At 56.4% G+C, this 12,805-nt stretch overlaps 1 protein-coding gene and 1 pseudogene across 1 annotated transcript; both read right to left on the reverse strand.

The window, feature by feature from the left end:
* Window positions 1–81: 81 nt before the first annotated feature.
* FNDC5 (fibronectin type III domain containing 5) lies at window positions 82–8,121 on the reverse strand. Its single transcript, XM_061147960.1, has 6 exons — window positions 8,049–8,121; window positions 6,362–6,477; window positions 5,418–5,616; window positions 4,794–4,883; window positions 2,497–2,630; window positions 82–1,606 (listed from the first exon to the last, which is right to left on the reverse strand). Exons 1-6 carry the CDS (start codon window positions 8,119–8,121, stop codon window positions 1,568–1,570), a joined length of 651 nt encoding a protein of 216 aa, XP_061003943.1. The 3' UTR covers window positions 82–1,567.
* Window positions 8,122–9,963: 1,842 nt separating this feature from the next.
* Window positions 9,964–12,050, reverse strand: LOC133060486 (large ribosomal subunit protein eL22-like; annotated as a pseudogene).
* Between the last annotated feature and the right edge of the window lie 755 nt (window positions 12,051–12,805).

Here is a 12,805-nt window from a genome sequence, read left to right on the forward strand (position 1 = left end):
CCCTCCTCCACACATCCTGACTTGCTGCCAACTGCCAGAAAAAGAGGGCAACATTTGGGCATTTACCAGAAGACAAGGATGTGCCTTTTCATTTGTCTTTTTATTTTACATTTAAAAAGTGGTTATTGCTCTAACTGGATCAGAGGTAAGGACCTCTGCCCTAAGGAGCCTTGGCCTTGCAGCCCCATTCAGCAGGGATGGAAGTCACAAGACAATGAGTGGAGCCTCATGCCCTCCCATGAGGAAGCCCTTAGTGTTGCCGACATCTGCGTTTTACCCTGTGTCTCCTCCCTCCGTGCTCCACACTTGGGCAAAGCAGAGTGGCGGCTGCCCCAGCCACCAGAGCTCTTGTAGACCGGAAGGAAGGGGCGGTCACTGGGTAATGGCTTTCAGCTCTCTGGCTTGGGGGCCATTGCTCTTATCATTCAGTTCAACAGGTATGCACTGGGCGCCCATGGAGTGCCAGGCTTGTGCCAGGCGCGGTCTCCCACGCACTCGTCCTCAGTCACAGCCGGAAGACGCAGAGGTCCGTCTCTTCCCACGCAGACACTCTGCAGCCGAAACTTGTCAGTCCCAGGGAAGGCTCTGCCCTCCCTTAGCAAGCACCATTTATGTTTTAAACCAGAAAGAGGCAGTGGAGGGAGGGACCCGTCACCTCACACCACTCAGGCTCTAGGGAAGGACATGAGGACCCTGGGGAGCTTTCGCAGAACCCTGGATGAGATGGCAAGATATGGAGACCCCAGAGGCCAGGACTGCTGACTGTCCATGGTGAATGGCTTGGGCCTGCCTTCCAGCAGAGTCCAACCCAGAGGGAGTGATGAGCAGCCCTCAGGGTATCTCATGTGGACTTATCTTTTCACTTGTGCAAGCCAACACTGTTGCAACTCCAAGAGATATTTTTTTTTTTCTAAAAAAATGGAGCCCATACCTTCAAAGGTCTCTTTCCCATTCTGTCTTCTTCAGACCCCAGACTGATGACCTTACAGTCAAAAACAAGGGTCAAAGAAGGTACAGGATACAGGCCACCAGTCAGGGAATCCCTCTGCCCTCTGGAGTGAAGCCCTTCGATTGTGTTTTCCAAAAGAGACAGAACAGAAAACATCAGTTGTGCATCACACCACAAACAAGTCGTTGATGGCTGGATCCAGCGAAGGCTTGATGGCAGCCAGGACTCTGCCCAGCAGGCAGCCCCACAGCTTCCCTGAAAGACACAGCTTCTGTCAGTCCAGGTGCGTGTCAGCTCCCAGGAGCTTTGTGCATTTTCTCAGAGAGGAGGCCAGTCCAGGAGAGGCGAGGAGGCAGAAAGAAGGCTGTGTCTCATGCAGCTTTGCCTTTTCCAGAATGGGGCCAGGCCTTTTAGTTTGGTGGCTTGTTTTATTTTTTGCAGAATTGGGGTTTGTAGTTTAGCCTTCGTCACCAGACCAGGATGGGAATGCAGAGGGAGACTGTGCAGCTAGCGGGGCCTCCCCCTCTCCGACCTCGGCAGCCCCCTCTCTCCCTGAGCCCATGGACCCGGGGACTGGCAGAGAAGAAAAATAAAATCCTTCTTCCTGCAGATAGGCAGTCACGCTTCGATGATGTTCACCGAGGGCTTGTTTGGAAACTGGGAGGGAAAAAATGAGAGAAGCGGCCAGGGCTGAATTGAACAGAGTTCTTGCAAGGTTTGGAAACAGGGAGAAGACACCAGAAGGAAGGGAGCAGCAGGGCTGCAGCCTAAAAGCCAGGCTCTCGTCTCAGGTGGAAGGCAAGCAGGAACCCTGCCTGGATGCCTGGTCTCTCTGCCTTCTCACGCCCAGCCTCCGGCCTCGCTCAGCTGAATGGCCAGGACAGGGTCCTGGGCCCCAGCACAGCCGCCCCGCCGGCCGGTCCTCTCACCTCCTGGAGATCTGCCTCTTGAGCACAGCCTCAGCCACTGACATTGCTGAGGTGCTTCTGGAGATGGGGGTTAATAAGAGGCTTCAGGAAAGTGCCAGATAGAAGCCGAGAGAGAGGACAGGAAGCCAGAGGGTGTAAGGAGACGGAGAGGGGAGGAAATGTGGAGAGGGCCAGATGTTTGTTGGACAACCATCGTCAGAACCATGAGATTCTCTCCCATTCTCTACGTCTTCCTTCTGCGCTGCCCAGAGCAAGCACTGACAGGGTTTTCATATCTGTTTCACAGGAGAGGAAACGAAGGTACAAAGAGGTGAAGCACCTGCCCAAGGTCACAGAGCAGAGCAGGAGCAGAATGAGCCCAGAACCCCAACTCTCGTCATCCCGCATCAACCAGGAACTCTGCCCCCCCATTTGGTGCCCTCTGGTTAAACCCCTCCTGGCCCCTGGCACCCTGCAAAAGGAAAGGATCCAAAATCAATTTGCAGTGTGCCCAGTGTCACACGGGCATCAGCCAAGCTTGGCTCTGTCCCGCGGCAGCCACGCCAGGCCCTGAGCTGACCCCTCGGTAGCCCAGGGACTACCAGGGAGCCAGCCCCAGGGCTCAGATCTCACCCTCACCTTGCTACGGAGAAGCCCCCCGCCTTGGTGCTCTGGTGTGCTGGTTTCTGATGCACTTTTGGTTTTTTCCTTGTTGTTGTTAGGTTCGTTGTCCTTGATGATGTCATACTGGCGGCAGAAGAGGGCGATGACGCCTGCAGGGGACAAGGGGGAGGAGTCAAGAGGCTAGAGCCCCAGTCCCCGCCCCTCCGCTTCATTCCAGTTAGACCTGGCTGAGCTCCTGCGGGTCTAGGTTCCAGGTGGCCTCTCACCTGCTCCGATGCAGGAGGCTGCCTCTGGTTCCCATGTCCACCTGTCCCTAGCCCTGAAACCCCTGCATCTCACCGGCCTTCCCACAACACCCTTCTGACCCTGTATCCTCCTCCCCCTTTTCTAAACCTCAGAGGGCTCCCCTTTCCTTTAGAGCAAAGAGCAATGACAGCATCCATCAAGCACGTGCCAGGGCCTGACAGTCCACCTCTCTGAGCCCTCACAGCTCTCAGGGGGCACCAGTTATTACCCTCCCCAGGTTACCAAGGAGGACCTGAGGCAGAGCTCAGATAACTTACTCACCATCACAGGGTGCAGCTGGGGTGTGCACTCCAGGGCCTGCACTCTCCTAAATGTTTAATGCTATTAAACTAGTATTTTTTGATTTTTTTGAAAGGCTGTTAAGTATAATATTAAGGCAACCACCTCCAACTCTCATGGGGGCCTTCCCCATTTTCACTTCTATACTTGATTTACAGTGCTTTTTCTTTTTCTCTTTTGGCCACACTGCATGGCTTGCAGGATCTTAGTTCCCTGACCAGGGACTGAACCCAGGTCACAGCAGTGAAAGCCCAGAATCCTAACCACTAGGCCACCAGGGAACGCCTAGAGTGCTACTTCTTGATCTGTTTTAGAGGTTATCTGTTGACGTCCCCTCCATGGGAGACAGAGCCGAACAACCCCCTCTACTTCCTTCCGCATCATTCTAGTAGAATTACACCACAATTTGGGGTTAATTCACTATTTTATATTGTTACAATTATATGAATACTATCTGTGCCAAGTCTAATAACATGCCACATAAGCAAACCTCCCCTTTTGTACAGTCCTTTGTTTTTCCTTTCTCCTTCAAGTGTCTGCTTTTCTTTGCATCTATAGAACGTATTTTCCCATATGCCTCAACAACCATGGATGCCCTCTCAACCACAGATGTTAATATAACTTTGACATGGTGTTTAATTCCTTCAAAAGGACTTCAGTCCACTTGACAGCCTCACCATCCTTCCCTCCTCACTCTCTACCTTCTCTCTAGGGTCACAGCTGCACTGAGCCAGACTGAGCTTAATTCGTTTCTTGCACACACCATGCCCAGAATACCTTTCCTTATTTGGCTGCTTGGTGAACTCCTACTCATCCTTCAAAACACAATCCCCATCTACCTCCTCTCTGGGTTTTTCTTGATTTCTACTCCAAGCCCCAGAATGAAGTCCCTGTCCTCTGCTCCCATGCATGGTGCTCTGACAGCACTCATTACATCGAATTATAGTTAAATACGGGCCTGGCGTCTCCCAGGCTGAGATCCTTACAAGCACCTGGCTCTTCGTAGTCCCAACTGTAGCACTTCTCTCTGGAATAGAGTAGCTGTTCAGTAAATTCTGGTTGGGTTGAGTACAGAGACTGAGGTCTCTATCCTCAGGGAGCTCACAGACAAGTGGGAAAAGAGAGAGAAAGGAGCCCAACTAACTTAGCTAGGAAGAGCTACATTCAGAGAGGAGCACAGTGCGTCATGGGAGCACGGAGGCAGGAGAAATAGTCTAATGCACGGATTGGGAGGCTTCATGCAGGCGGTCTCGGAGCAGCGTCTAGAATGATGAGTGGGATAAGAGGGTCGCCCAAGCCTGAGCTGCTCGGACCTGAAGCTGCTCAGACCGAGAGGCACAGCCACCAGAAGAGGACCGAGAGGCTGCTGCAGCCGTGGCTGCTCGTGAGGGCGGGGGAGGGCAAGCACTCACAGAATCCTACTGGGTTGGTCAAAAGGTTCATTTGGGTTTCCGTATGACGTCATGGAAAAAAACCAAATGAACCTTTTGGCCAACCCCACCCAGGCAGCTACTGAATTGCTATTTTTTTGGGGTGAGGGGTGAGTTAGAGAAGGGGTCAGATCTGGCCCTCCAGAGCAGAACTTAGGTTCTTAAATCCTCCTCTCTCACTGTCTCCAAGCCCTTCGCCCTTCATTTCCATGAGAACAGGGTCTGGTCAGGGTCCCCCATTTCCGCACCCCCGCCCCCAGCCCAGGTGAAGTGAAGGGGAGCTCGGGGCGGACTCACCAGCCCACATGAACAGGACCACGACGATGATCAGCACCTCGCCCGTCCGCAGCTGTTGGTTCCTCCCCATCTCCTTCATGGTCACCTCATCTGTGCAGAGAGAGACGCTAAGGTCTGGGGCTCCCTGCCCCTCCAATAGCCACCCGTCTGGGGCCAAGCCCCAATATTAACTGCTTATTTCTCAGCTCAGTCGTGTCCGACTCTCTGCGACCCCATGAACTGCAGCACGCCAGGCCTCCCTGTCCATCACCAACTCCCGGAGTCCACCCAAACCCATGTCTATTGAGGCAGTGATGGCATCCAACCATCTCATCTTTTGTCATCCCCTTCTCTTCCTGCCCTCAATCTTTCCCAGCATCAGGGCTTATTTCTACCTGTGCTCAAAAAGAGATTCGAGAACATACTGACGGCTACTTAGGTGGCAGTAACTGGACTTAAAGCTGTGAGTTTGAGTCCCATTGTTTGGGGGACCAGAGTGGACCTCCCTAGCTCAGGGGCTGCCTGACTAGGTGGCAGGGCCCCTGGGGAGGGGCAGGTTTCGTGCTTTCTGTCAGCCATGCACCGCTCCAGCCCAGACCACAGCTCCCCACACCCCGTCCCGTGCTGACGGTGGCCCAGGCCTGCCTTTGTTCTTCGAGGCCATCTTCTCAGCCTCGCGTGGTGTCTTGAAGAGCACGGGCTCACTGGCCGGACTCTGACCCTGGATGGATATGGCCTGCACGTGCACAATGTACTCCGTGTCCTCCTCCAGGTCCCAGAGCGCGCACGAGCGGGTGGTGGTGTTCACCTCCTGGATGAAGCGCAGCATCCGCACGTCCTTCTTCTACCGAGAGCAAAGCCAGGCCCCGGGTTTCAGTGCCAGGGCCCTCACGCCACATCCGCCCACCTCTCCAGCAGTGATGAGGCCTCACCCTAGCTACCGTGCTAAACCCCCCACAGCCACAATCTGACTCAAGCATCCCATCACCTCTGCAGGTAGGTATCCACCTCTCCATTTTGCAGGCCAGGAGATAGGTTCAGAGAGGTTTCAGAAGCTGTCCAAGGACATATATCTTGAGAGAACTGGTGGTGGTGGTTGTTTTGTTTACTGACTAAATCATGTCTAACTCTTTGCGACCCCATGGACTGTGGCCCACCAGGCTCCTCTGTTCATGGGATTTCCCAGAGAAGAATACTGGAGTGGGCTGCCATTTCCTTCTCCAGGGGTTCTTCCCAACCCAGGGGTCGAACCCGGGTCTCCTGCACTGGCAGGCGGAGTCTTTACCACTTAGCCATGAGGGAAACCCAAGAGAACTGGTGTGTTAGTTGCTCAGTCATGTCTGACTCTTTGTGACCCCATGGACTGGAGCCAGGTCCTAAACTCATGTCTGTTTACGATCAAAATCCTGCCCTTAATTCCCAGGTTCCAACCATAGGTTTCCCTCCTGGGGCCTTCTTTCCCAGCCGCCTGTGCAGCTTTCTGTCCATCTCTCTTGCTCCTCGTTCCTCTGTCTTTCTGCTTCCCTCCTCTCCCACCCATCACTTGTATCTGGATGTGTTCTTCCCTCCCAGGGACCCTTGAGGGTTACCTGCTGAGAGATGGCAAATCCGATGACAACCTCGTCCTCCAAGACGTCCCAGCTTACCACCGCAGAGTTGGCCTTGAGGTGCCTGACAGTGACGTTCACTGGGGCCGAGGGGCTGTCTGGGGGTGGGGAGGCACCTGAGTCTGAGCACCCCCGCTGTGAGGCGCAGATCCACCGTCTCATAAGTAAGAAAGGGGAACCTGAGGTGGCTATGCAGTGACAAGGAAGAAATCCAGGCCTCCGGTGGGACTGGCCCCCAGGGGTGGTCTCCGTTTCTTAGGGTTTGAAGAGCCAGGCCTGGGGAGCCCCAGGCTCCTTGGATCCAGGGCAGGGGCCCATGCTGGCCACAACTGGCCCCACTAGAGTCCAGCTGAAATTGATGAGCCTGGGCCAGGGCCAGGGCTCATGGAGGGGCAGCGGGAGGTGGGGGGGTGGGGGTAGCGGACAGGCATGGAGGAGACAGGTGGCCGGGGTTGCAGGAGCTAAGGTGAGTCTGGTGAAAGCGGTCAGAAAGCCTCCCAGTCCAGGGCTCTTGCTACAAAATGGAACTGTCAAGCGAGTGACCTTGAGGGAAGGAGAAAGACCCAGAGGTCGAGAAGAGTCTAGCTGGGCGAGCCCTGGGATGGGACTGAGGCTCCAGAGAGGAAGCCCCAGGATTGTGGAGGGCCAGGCAGGAGAAGCCCTGGGAAGGGCCTTCTCCAGACCCTGCCAACCCCAGGAGGCAGGTGGGGAGGCAGCAGAGGAAGACGGGGTCACTGAGAGCAGGGCCCCTCCAGCAGAGTCAAAGGAACAGGGGAGGGCCTTCTGGAAGCTGGGACAGAACAAAGGGGACCAGAGGAAACCAGAGTGGGGGGAGGGTAGGGGTCAAGGAAGCAAGAACCTTCCAAGAGAGGGGTGCCAGAGTCACTGAAACTTCTGTATCCCCCAGGGGCAGGCGCTGAAAGGGGAAGAAGATTAAGCCTGAGCCATCCTCCTCGCCCTGTGGGCCTGGGGCCTGGGGACACAAAGCCAGACGTGGAGTCCAAGAGAGACAGAGGGACACAGACAGGGGCAGCAGACAGTGCACCGGAGAAGAGACAAGGGGGGACGGGAGACAGACACAGGATGGAAGCAGGGAGACAGCCCTGGGCCAGGGTGGGGGGGCAGGAAGGGAGACTAGCAAGGCAGCAGCAGCCAGACGGGACTTCCCCAGGGCATCAGGAGAGGCAGGGTGCCCAGGAGGCCAGGCCCCAGGGGGCAGTCGCCTCCGGGCTCGGGGTCCACCCCCCCCTCTCCCAGTGCCCTCGGGTGCCAATCCTCTCCCTCTCTCCCCCGCAGGACCCAGGCCGCTCCGACCTGCAGAGTTAGCCTGCAAGGCTCTGAGGACAGGGAGAGAGGCCTTAGGTTCGGGGACCGTGTCCTCAGCTGCTCCCTGGGCCAGAGAAAGGAGCTGGGGCTCCTGAAGGAAAGGCCTGGGGTCAGGGCAACGGAGGAGGGGGCTGGGGATCCCAAGACCCTAGATCCCAGGGCCAGGGGTGGCGGGAAGTGGTTTGAGAGCTGGAGGTCAGGTGGGGGTGGGTGTCAAGTAGGCAGGAAAGGGGCTGGAGGTGGGGCGAAGGGGGAGCAGTGAGCGGGCCAGAGACCGGGTCCCCAGGGAGCAGGGAAAGGACCGGAGGACGCCCACCCGCGCCCCCGCCCGGGGCCCCCTTACCCGCCTGCACCAGCGCGAGGCAGACGCAGCCCAGCCACAGGCGGAGCGCGGCGCGGGGCGGCCCGCGGTGCATGGCGGCGGCTCCGGCCGGCCGGCCCGGGGCGGCGCAGGGGGACGTGGCTCCGGGGCCGGGCGGCCGCCCGCGCTGGCGCTCCGGCCCGCGGCCCGCCCGGCCCGGCCGCCCCGCGCCGCCCCGCGCCGCCTGCATGTCGGCTCCGCGGACAGCGACTCCCGCACGGCGGCGGCTGCGACCGCGTCCACGTCGGGCGCCCGGGGGGGCGGGGCGCCCCCGCTGCGGGGAGAGGCGCGAGGGCGGGGTGAGGGCCGGAGGGCACCCCCCAGCCGCCCCCACCCGAGGGCCCGCGACCCGGCCCTCGGGGCTGCGCCTGCTGGCGCTCCCACCCTCTCGCCTGTGCCCGAGCCCGAGCCGGGCTTCTCGGCGCCCCGCCGTGCTGAGTGAGCCCCGGCCTCGCAGCGCCTGTGCCCGCCGCGCCTCTGCCCTGACCCGGCCGCCACCGCTGCCCTTTCCCGGGGAGACAGGGAGGGCGAGTGCCACGGAGACTCTCCTCTGTGCCCCCTCGCCTGGGGGTCCCCACCCTCATCCCGCCCCTGCTCCAGGCCCAAGGCTTTGCAGACTGGGGCAGGAGGGAGCCGCGGGAAGCAGTCCCAGTAGGGATGGGGGTGACTCTATAGAGTGCTCAGTAGGTGCCAGGGTGCTCGGTGTTTACCCTGGGGCCGAGGAGAGAGAGGGGGAGGGCCTGGCCCTGAGACCCCAGGCCAGTCCTTCTCCTTCCTGGACCTCCGTTTTTCTCTCCACAGTGAGCATCTCCGAGGTGCCAGATGCACGCGGGGGCCTTTATTCGTTTCACGTCACTGCCACCCTGTCAGGGCCCGCTCTGCTGTCGGCATTTTGCACCGGAGGAGCCGGCAGCTTGGACTCGCCCAAGGACCCAAGCAGAGCCAGGATGGGAACACAGGCCCATCTGACTCCCCATCCTGTGCCTGACTGGGCTGTCTCCCCGCTTGAGATCCCTGAGAGCCTAGAGCCAGCTTCTCCCCAGCAAGAGAACAATCTGGAACAATCTCTCCTCAAGAGCAGGCATGAGGGAGTTGTTTCAGCAATCCCCCTACCCCCGCCTTTCAGGCCGCGGCTGAATGCAGTGAATGAGCTAATGACTCTATAAAGCGCAGCCACAGTTCAGAAAGGGCTTGAGTACCTCTCCGTCATCACCCTGGGGACATCCATATGCCTACCACTGTCCCTGCCTCGGCCCACACATCCTTCGGTCTCATCCACTCTTATGATCTTGGAGTGGCAGAGACACACCCTCACGCTGCACCCACCACCCTCTCCCTAATGATGAGAGCATCTCTGGAGCACCAGACTCCTGGGGAAGCCCCCCACCCCCCACCCTGTGTCTCTCTTCACCCTGAGTCCCAGTCAGAGAAAGAAGGTTGAAGAGCCAAGAACAGACCAGGGCCTTAAGCCCCTGACAGGGAGGGACCCCCCTTCTCTCTCAATGAGCCTCCTCCCCCATTGTTTGAAATCCCACCATGAGGGGGCATCCCGTTGGGTCTTAAAAACCTTCTGGTCTTCAGAAGCCCCTGGAAGACCTAATTCTTTTTGAAAAGGGGACACCTTGCAAAGTTATCCAACAACACATTCAAGATGCCCCCTGCCTCTGTCTCCATTTTAGATTAAGAACCTGAGGTTCAGAGCTTGGTGCAGATTCACAGAGCAAGTCCAGAGCGGCAACAGAGCCCTCATCTCCTAATGCCCACCCCACAACTACCGTATTGCCCCCAAGTCTCTGTTTGGTCACCTTGGAAGGGGTGAGATGGGAGGGGGCTCGGGGGTTCTGGCTGAGCACTAGCCCCTCAGTACCCCCGCCCTCTGTTTCCTCAGCCACATACCTTATCCTGGGGTGAGCCTCAGCTGGGACCTCCACCTGTTTGGGATAGGAGCCAGGGAGCCAGAGCGCCTCGCCCTTCCAGTCCTTTCCCTCTTCGCTCTCTTTTTTCCTCTCCTTCCTTCCTTCTCTTTCTCTCTCCCCGGCAGCTGCCTTCAGCCCAACCCCGCCCAGCCCCGCCCCACCAGCTGCAGCTTGGCCCCTTAGGGACCCTCCTCACCCACCAGGCAGGAAGACACAACCCGGAGCCTGCAGGAGCAACTGGAGTCTCCTCAGGCCTCATCGCAGGAGCCAGCAGGAAGGAGAGGGGTCAGTTAGAGGTCACCGAGTCCACGCCTGTCCCTGCTGGGGACAAGAGGAGGGAGGGACAGGGTCCCGGTGGGGTCTGGAGTCCAGTCCAGCGAAGGGGAAAGGGGAGTCTTAGCGCCACCTGCTGGCCGCGTCGGGTATAACCCCAGGCAGATGTAGGGCATTGGGAGGCGGGGAGGTGGCTGTGTTTGAGGGTTTGAGACGATGGGCAAGCGTGGCTGGAGGATGGACCGGGCATGAACGACAGGACTTGAAGAATTGTGGCTGTGGGCGTGCTGCCTTCCCGGGTTCCATGATGCGTGGGGTGCTTGGGCATTACTTCAGTTCTGGGGAAAGTCCTGATGCCTGGAGCGTGGCAACCAGTGGAAGCTGGGTCTGGGGTGAGAAGAGCTGGGAGGATTTAGAGGCCCCCTGCGGGATCTCGGGAGAGAGCTGTCAGGACCAGTTCCTTTATGTGCACCATCCAGTACACTATCTCTTAGCACAGGGCTAAGAGCAGTAGGCAATCAATCAGGGTGTGTTGCATGTAAAAACTTGTTCTTCTAACATTTATTTATTGAGACTTACGTCCCAGGCTCTGTGCAACATTCTGGAAATACAGCAGTGGAAGAATGAATGAATGCATGAATGGGGATGTGGATGGGAGGGGGAGAGGGGTGTACCTCTGTCCCCCCAAACTGCACAGATCTCCATTTGGAGGACTCCACAGACACCTCCTGGGGAGCTGACTGGTCACTTACACATTGGCACACCTGGTGAGGTCACAAGCACTTGGGGATCTTCCTGAGTGTCCAGAGTTCTTCAGCGTCCCAGCGCCTAACCCAGGTTGCAGGTAAGCATTTAGGATGGGAAGTCTCCTCTTTGCCACCTAGAATGGTCGTGGCCCTCTCTAGGGTGCCTCGTGGATACGCACACTCCAAATCACAGGAAGAATTAGGAGAAGGGCAGGAGATTGCTTTGAGGGTAATCAAGCACCTACCCAGAACTTGGCTTTTTGTCCGTATTCTTTATTTATTTTGGTTCCTAAGTTTTATTCAAAAACCCATACAAAATATTCCAGATAACTGAGTTTGGAGATAGATACAATTAAAATTGAATCTATTAAAAAAATTGTATCTATTTATTTATGGCTGTGCTGAGTCTTTGTTGCTGCACAGGCTTTTCTCTAGTTGTGGCGAGGGGATTACTCTCTAGTTGCTGCATGGACTTCTCATTGAGGTGCCTTCTTTTGCTGCATGGGCTGCTTTTGGAGCATGGGCTCTAGGTGCGTGGGCTTCAGTAGTTGCTCCGAGGCATGTGAGACCTTCCGGGACCAGGGGTTGAACTCATATCCCCTGCATTGGAAGGCGCATTTTTTTTTACCACTGAGCCACCAAGAAAGCCCCTCCCCCCAAGATAACTGAGTTTTCATCCTCCTCTTCCTCCTCTTCTTCATCTTGATTAATCTGGAAGTAGTGCAATTCGTAACTTTCTTTGCTGTTAGCAACTCCACACAACATAGATTCTTCTTTTTCAAATATTTTTTGGTGAGATATTTCAAATACCTTTTGGAAAAAGGCACCACAGAGGTTGCAGTAATCTTGCTTTTGCTTCTTTCGATTGTCACAGCCCCTCCCCCAAGACTCCCAGCTTGTCCATTCACTTTGTCTCTTGAAGAAACTGCTCAAAACTGGCAGCATTCATGAGTCCGTCTTCTCAGGATGGGTACAGTCAAGAGGAAACTTCAGGACCTACCTGCTTCTTTTTTGCCCACCTTCACCACAAGCTTTTTCACAGGCACCATGGTGGCCGCCGAGGCAGAAAGGCTGTCGATGTTATTTTGAGTCTTAGACTGATAAGTGTTATTAGCTGCTATTCCAGATCAGGAAACTGAGGCTCAGAGAGGTGTGAGGACTCATTCTGGGTTGCACAGCTAGTGAATTATGGAGCGGCTTCCAGTTCAGGACTTGATCTGGTCTGCCTATATCCTTCCTTCAGCTCTGGGGGTTCCTCAGGGGTCCTGGGCTCAGGTCCCACCAGCGAATATATATTTTCATTCCCTAGAGGGCTTGAGGAGGCTGGTTGCTCACAGAGGCAGTTGCTAAGCCCAGGCCCAAGACCATACCAGGAAAGGGGCTCACCATTGATCCAACAGTTTCCATGTGCCAGCACATTACATACACTCTAGAAGCTTCTCCTGAGTCCTCACCACCCTGAGACGTTGGGAATGTTATACTCGTTTACGGGTGTAGAAACTGAGTCTTAAAGAGAGGAGGTAGCTTGCCATGGGTCATACAGCTGGGAGACAATGATCCGGCCCATCTAATCACCTGAAGTCCCCATCGCAGCAATGATGAGGCCAACCCAGCTTAATGTTTCTTGAATGTCTGCACCAGGCCAGCCTGGGGCTGGGTGCCAAAGACATCATGATGAACCAGATTGGTCCAAGTTCTTGAGGAACTCCTTAAAGAGAGAGACACTCTTAAAAGACAAAGAGAGGACTGCCTTCTGGACCAAGAGGGACCGTAAATCTATAGGAGCCAGGAGAGAATATTAACT

The sequence above is a fragment of the Dama dama genome, chromosome 8, assembly GCF_033118175.1.
Source record: "Dama dama isolate Ldn47 chromosome 8, ASM3311817v1, whole genome shotgun sequence".
NCBI classification, from domain to species: domain Eukaryota; kingdom Metazoa; phylum Chordata; class Mammalia; order Artiodactyla; family Cervidae; genus Dama; species Dama dama.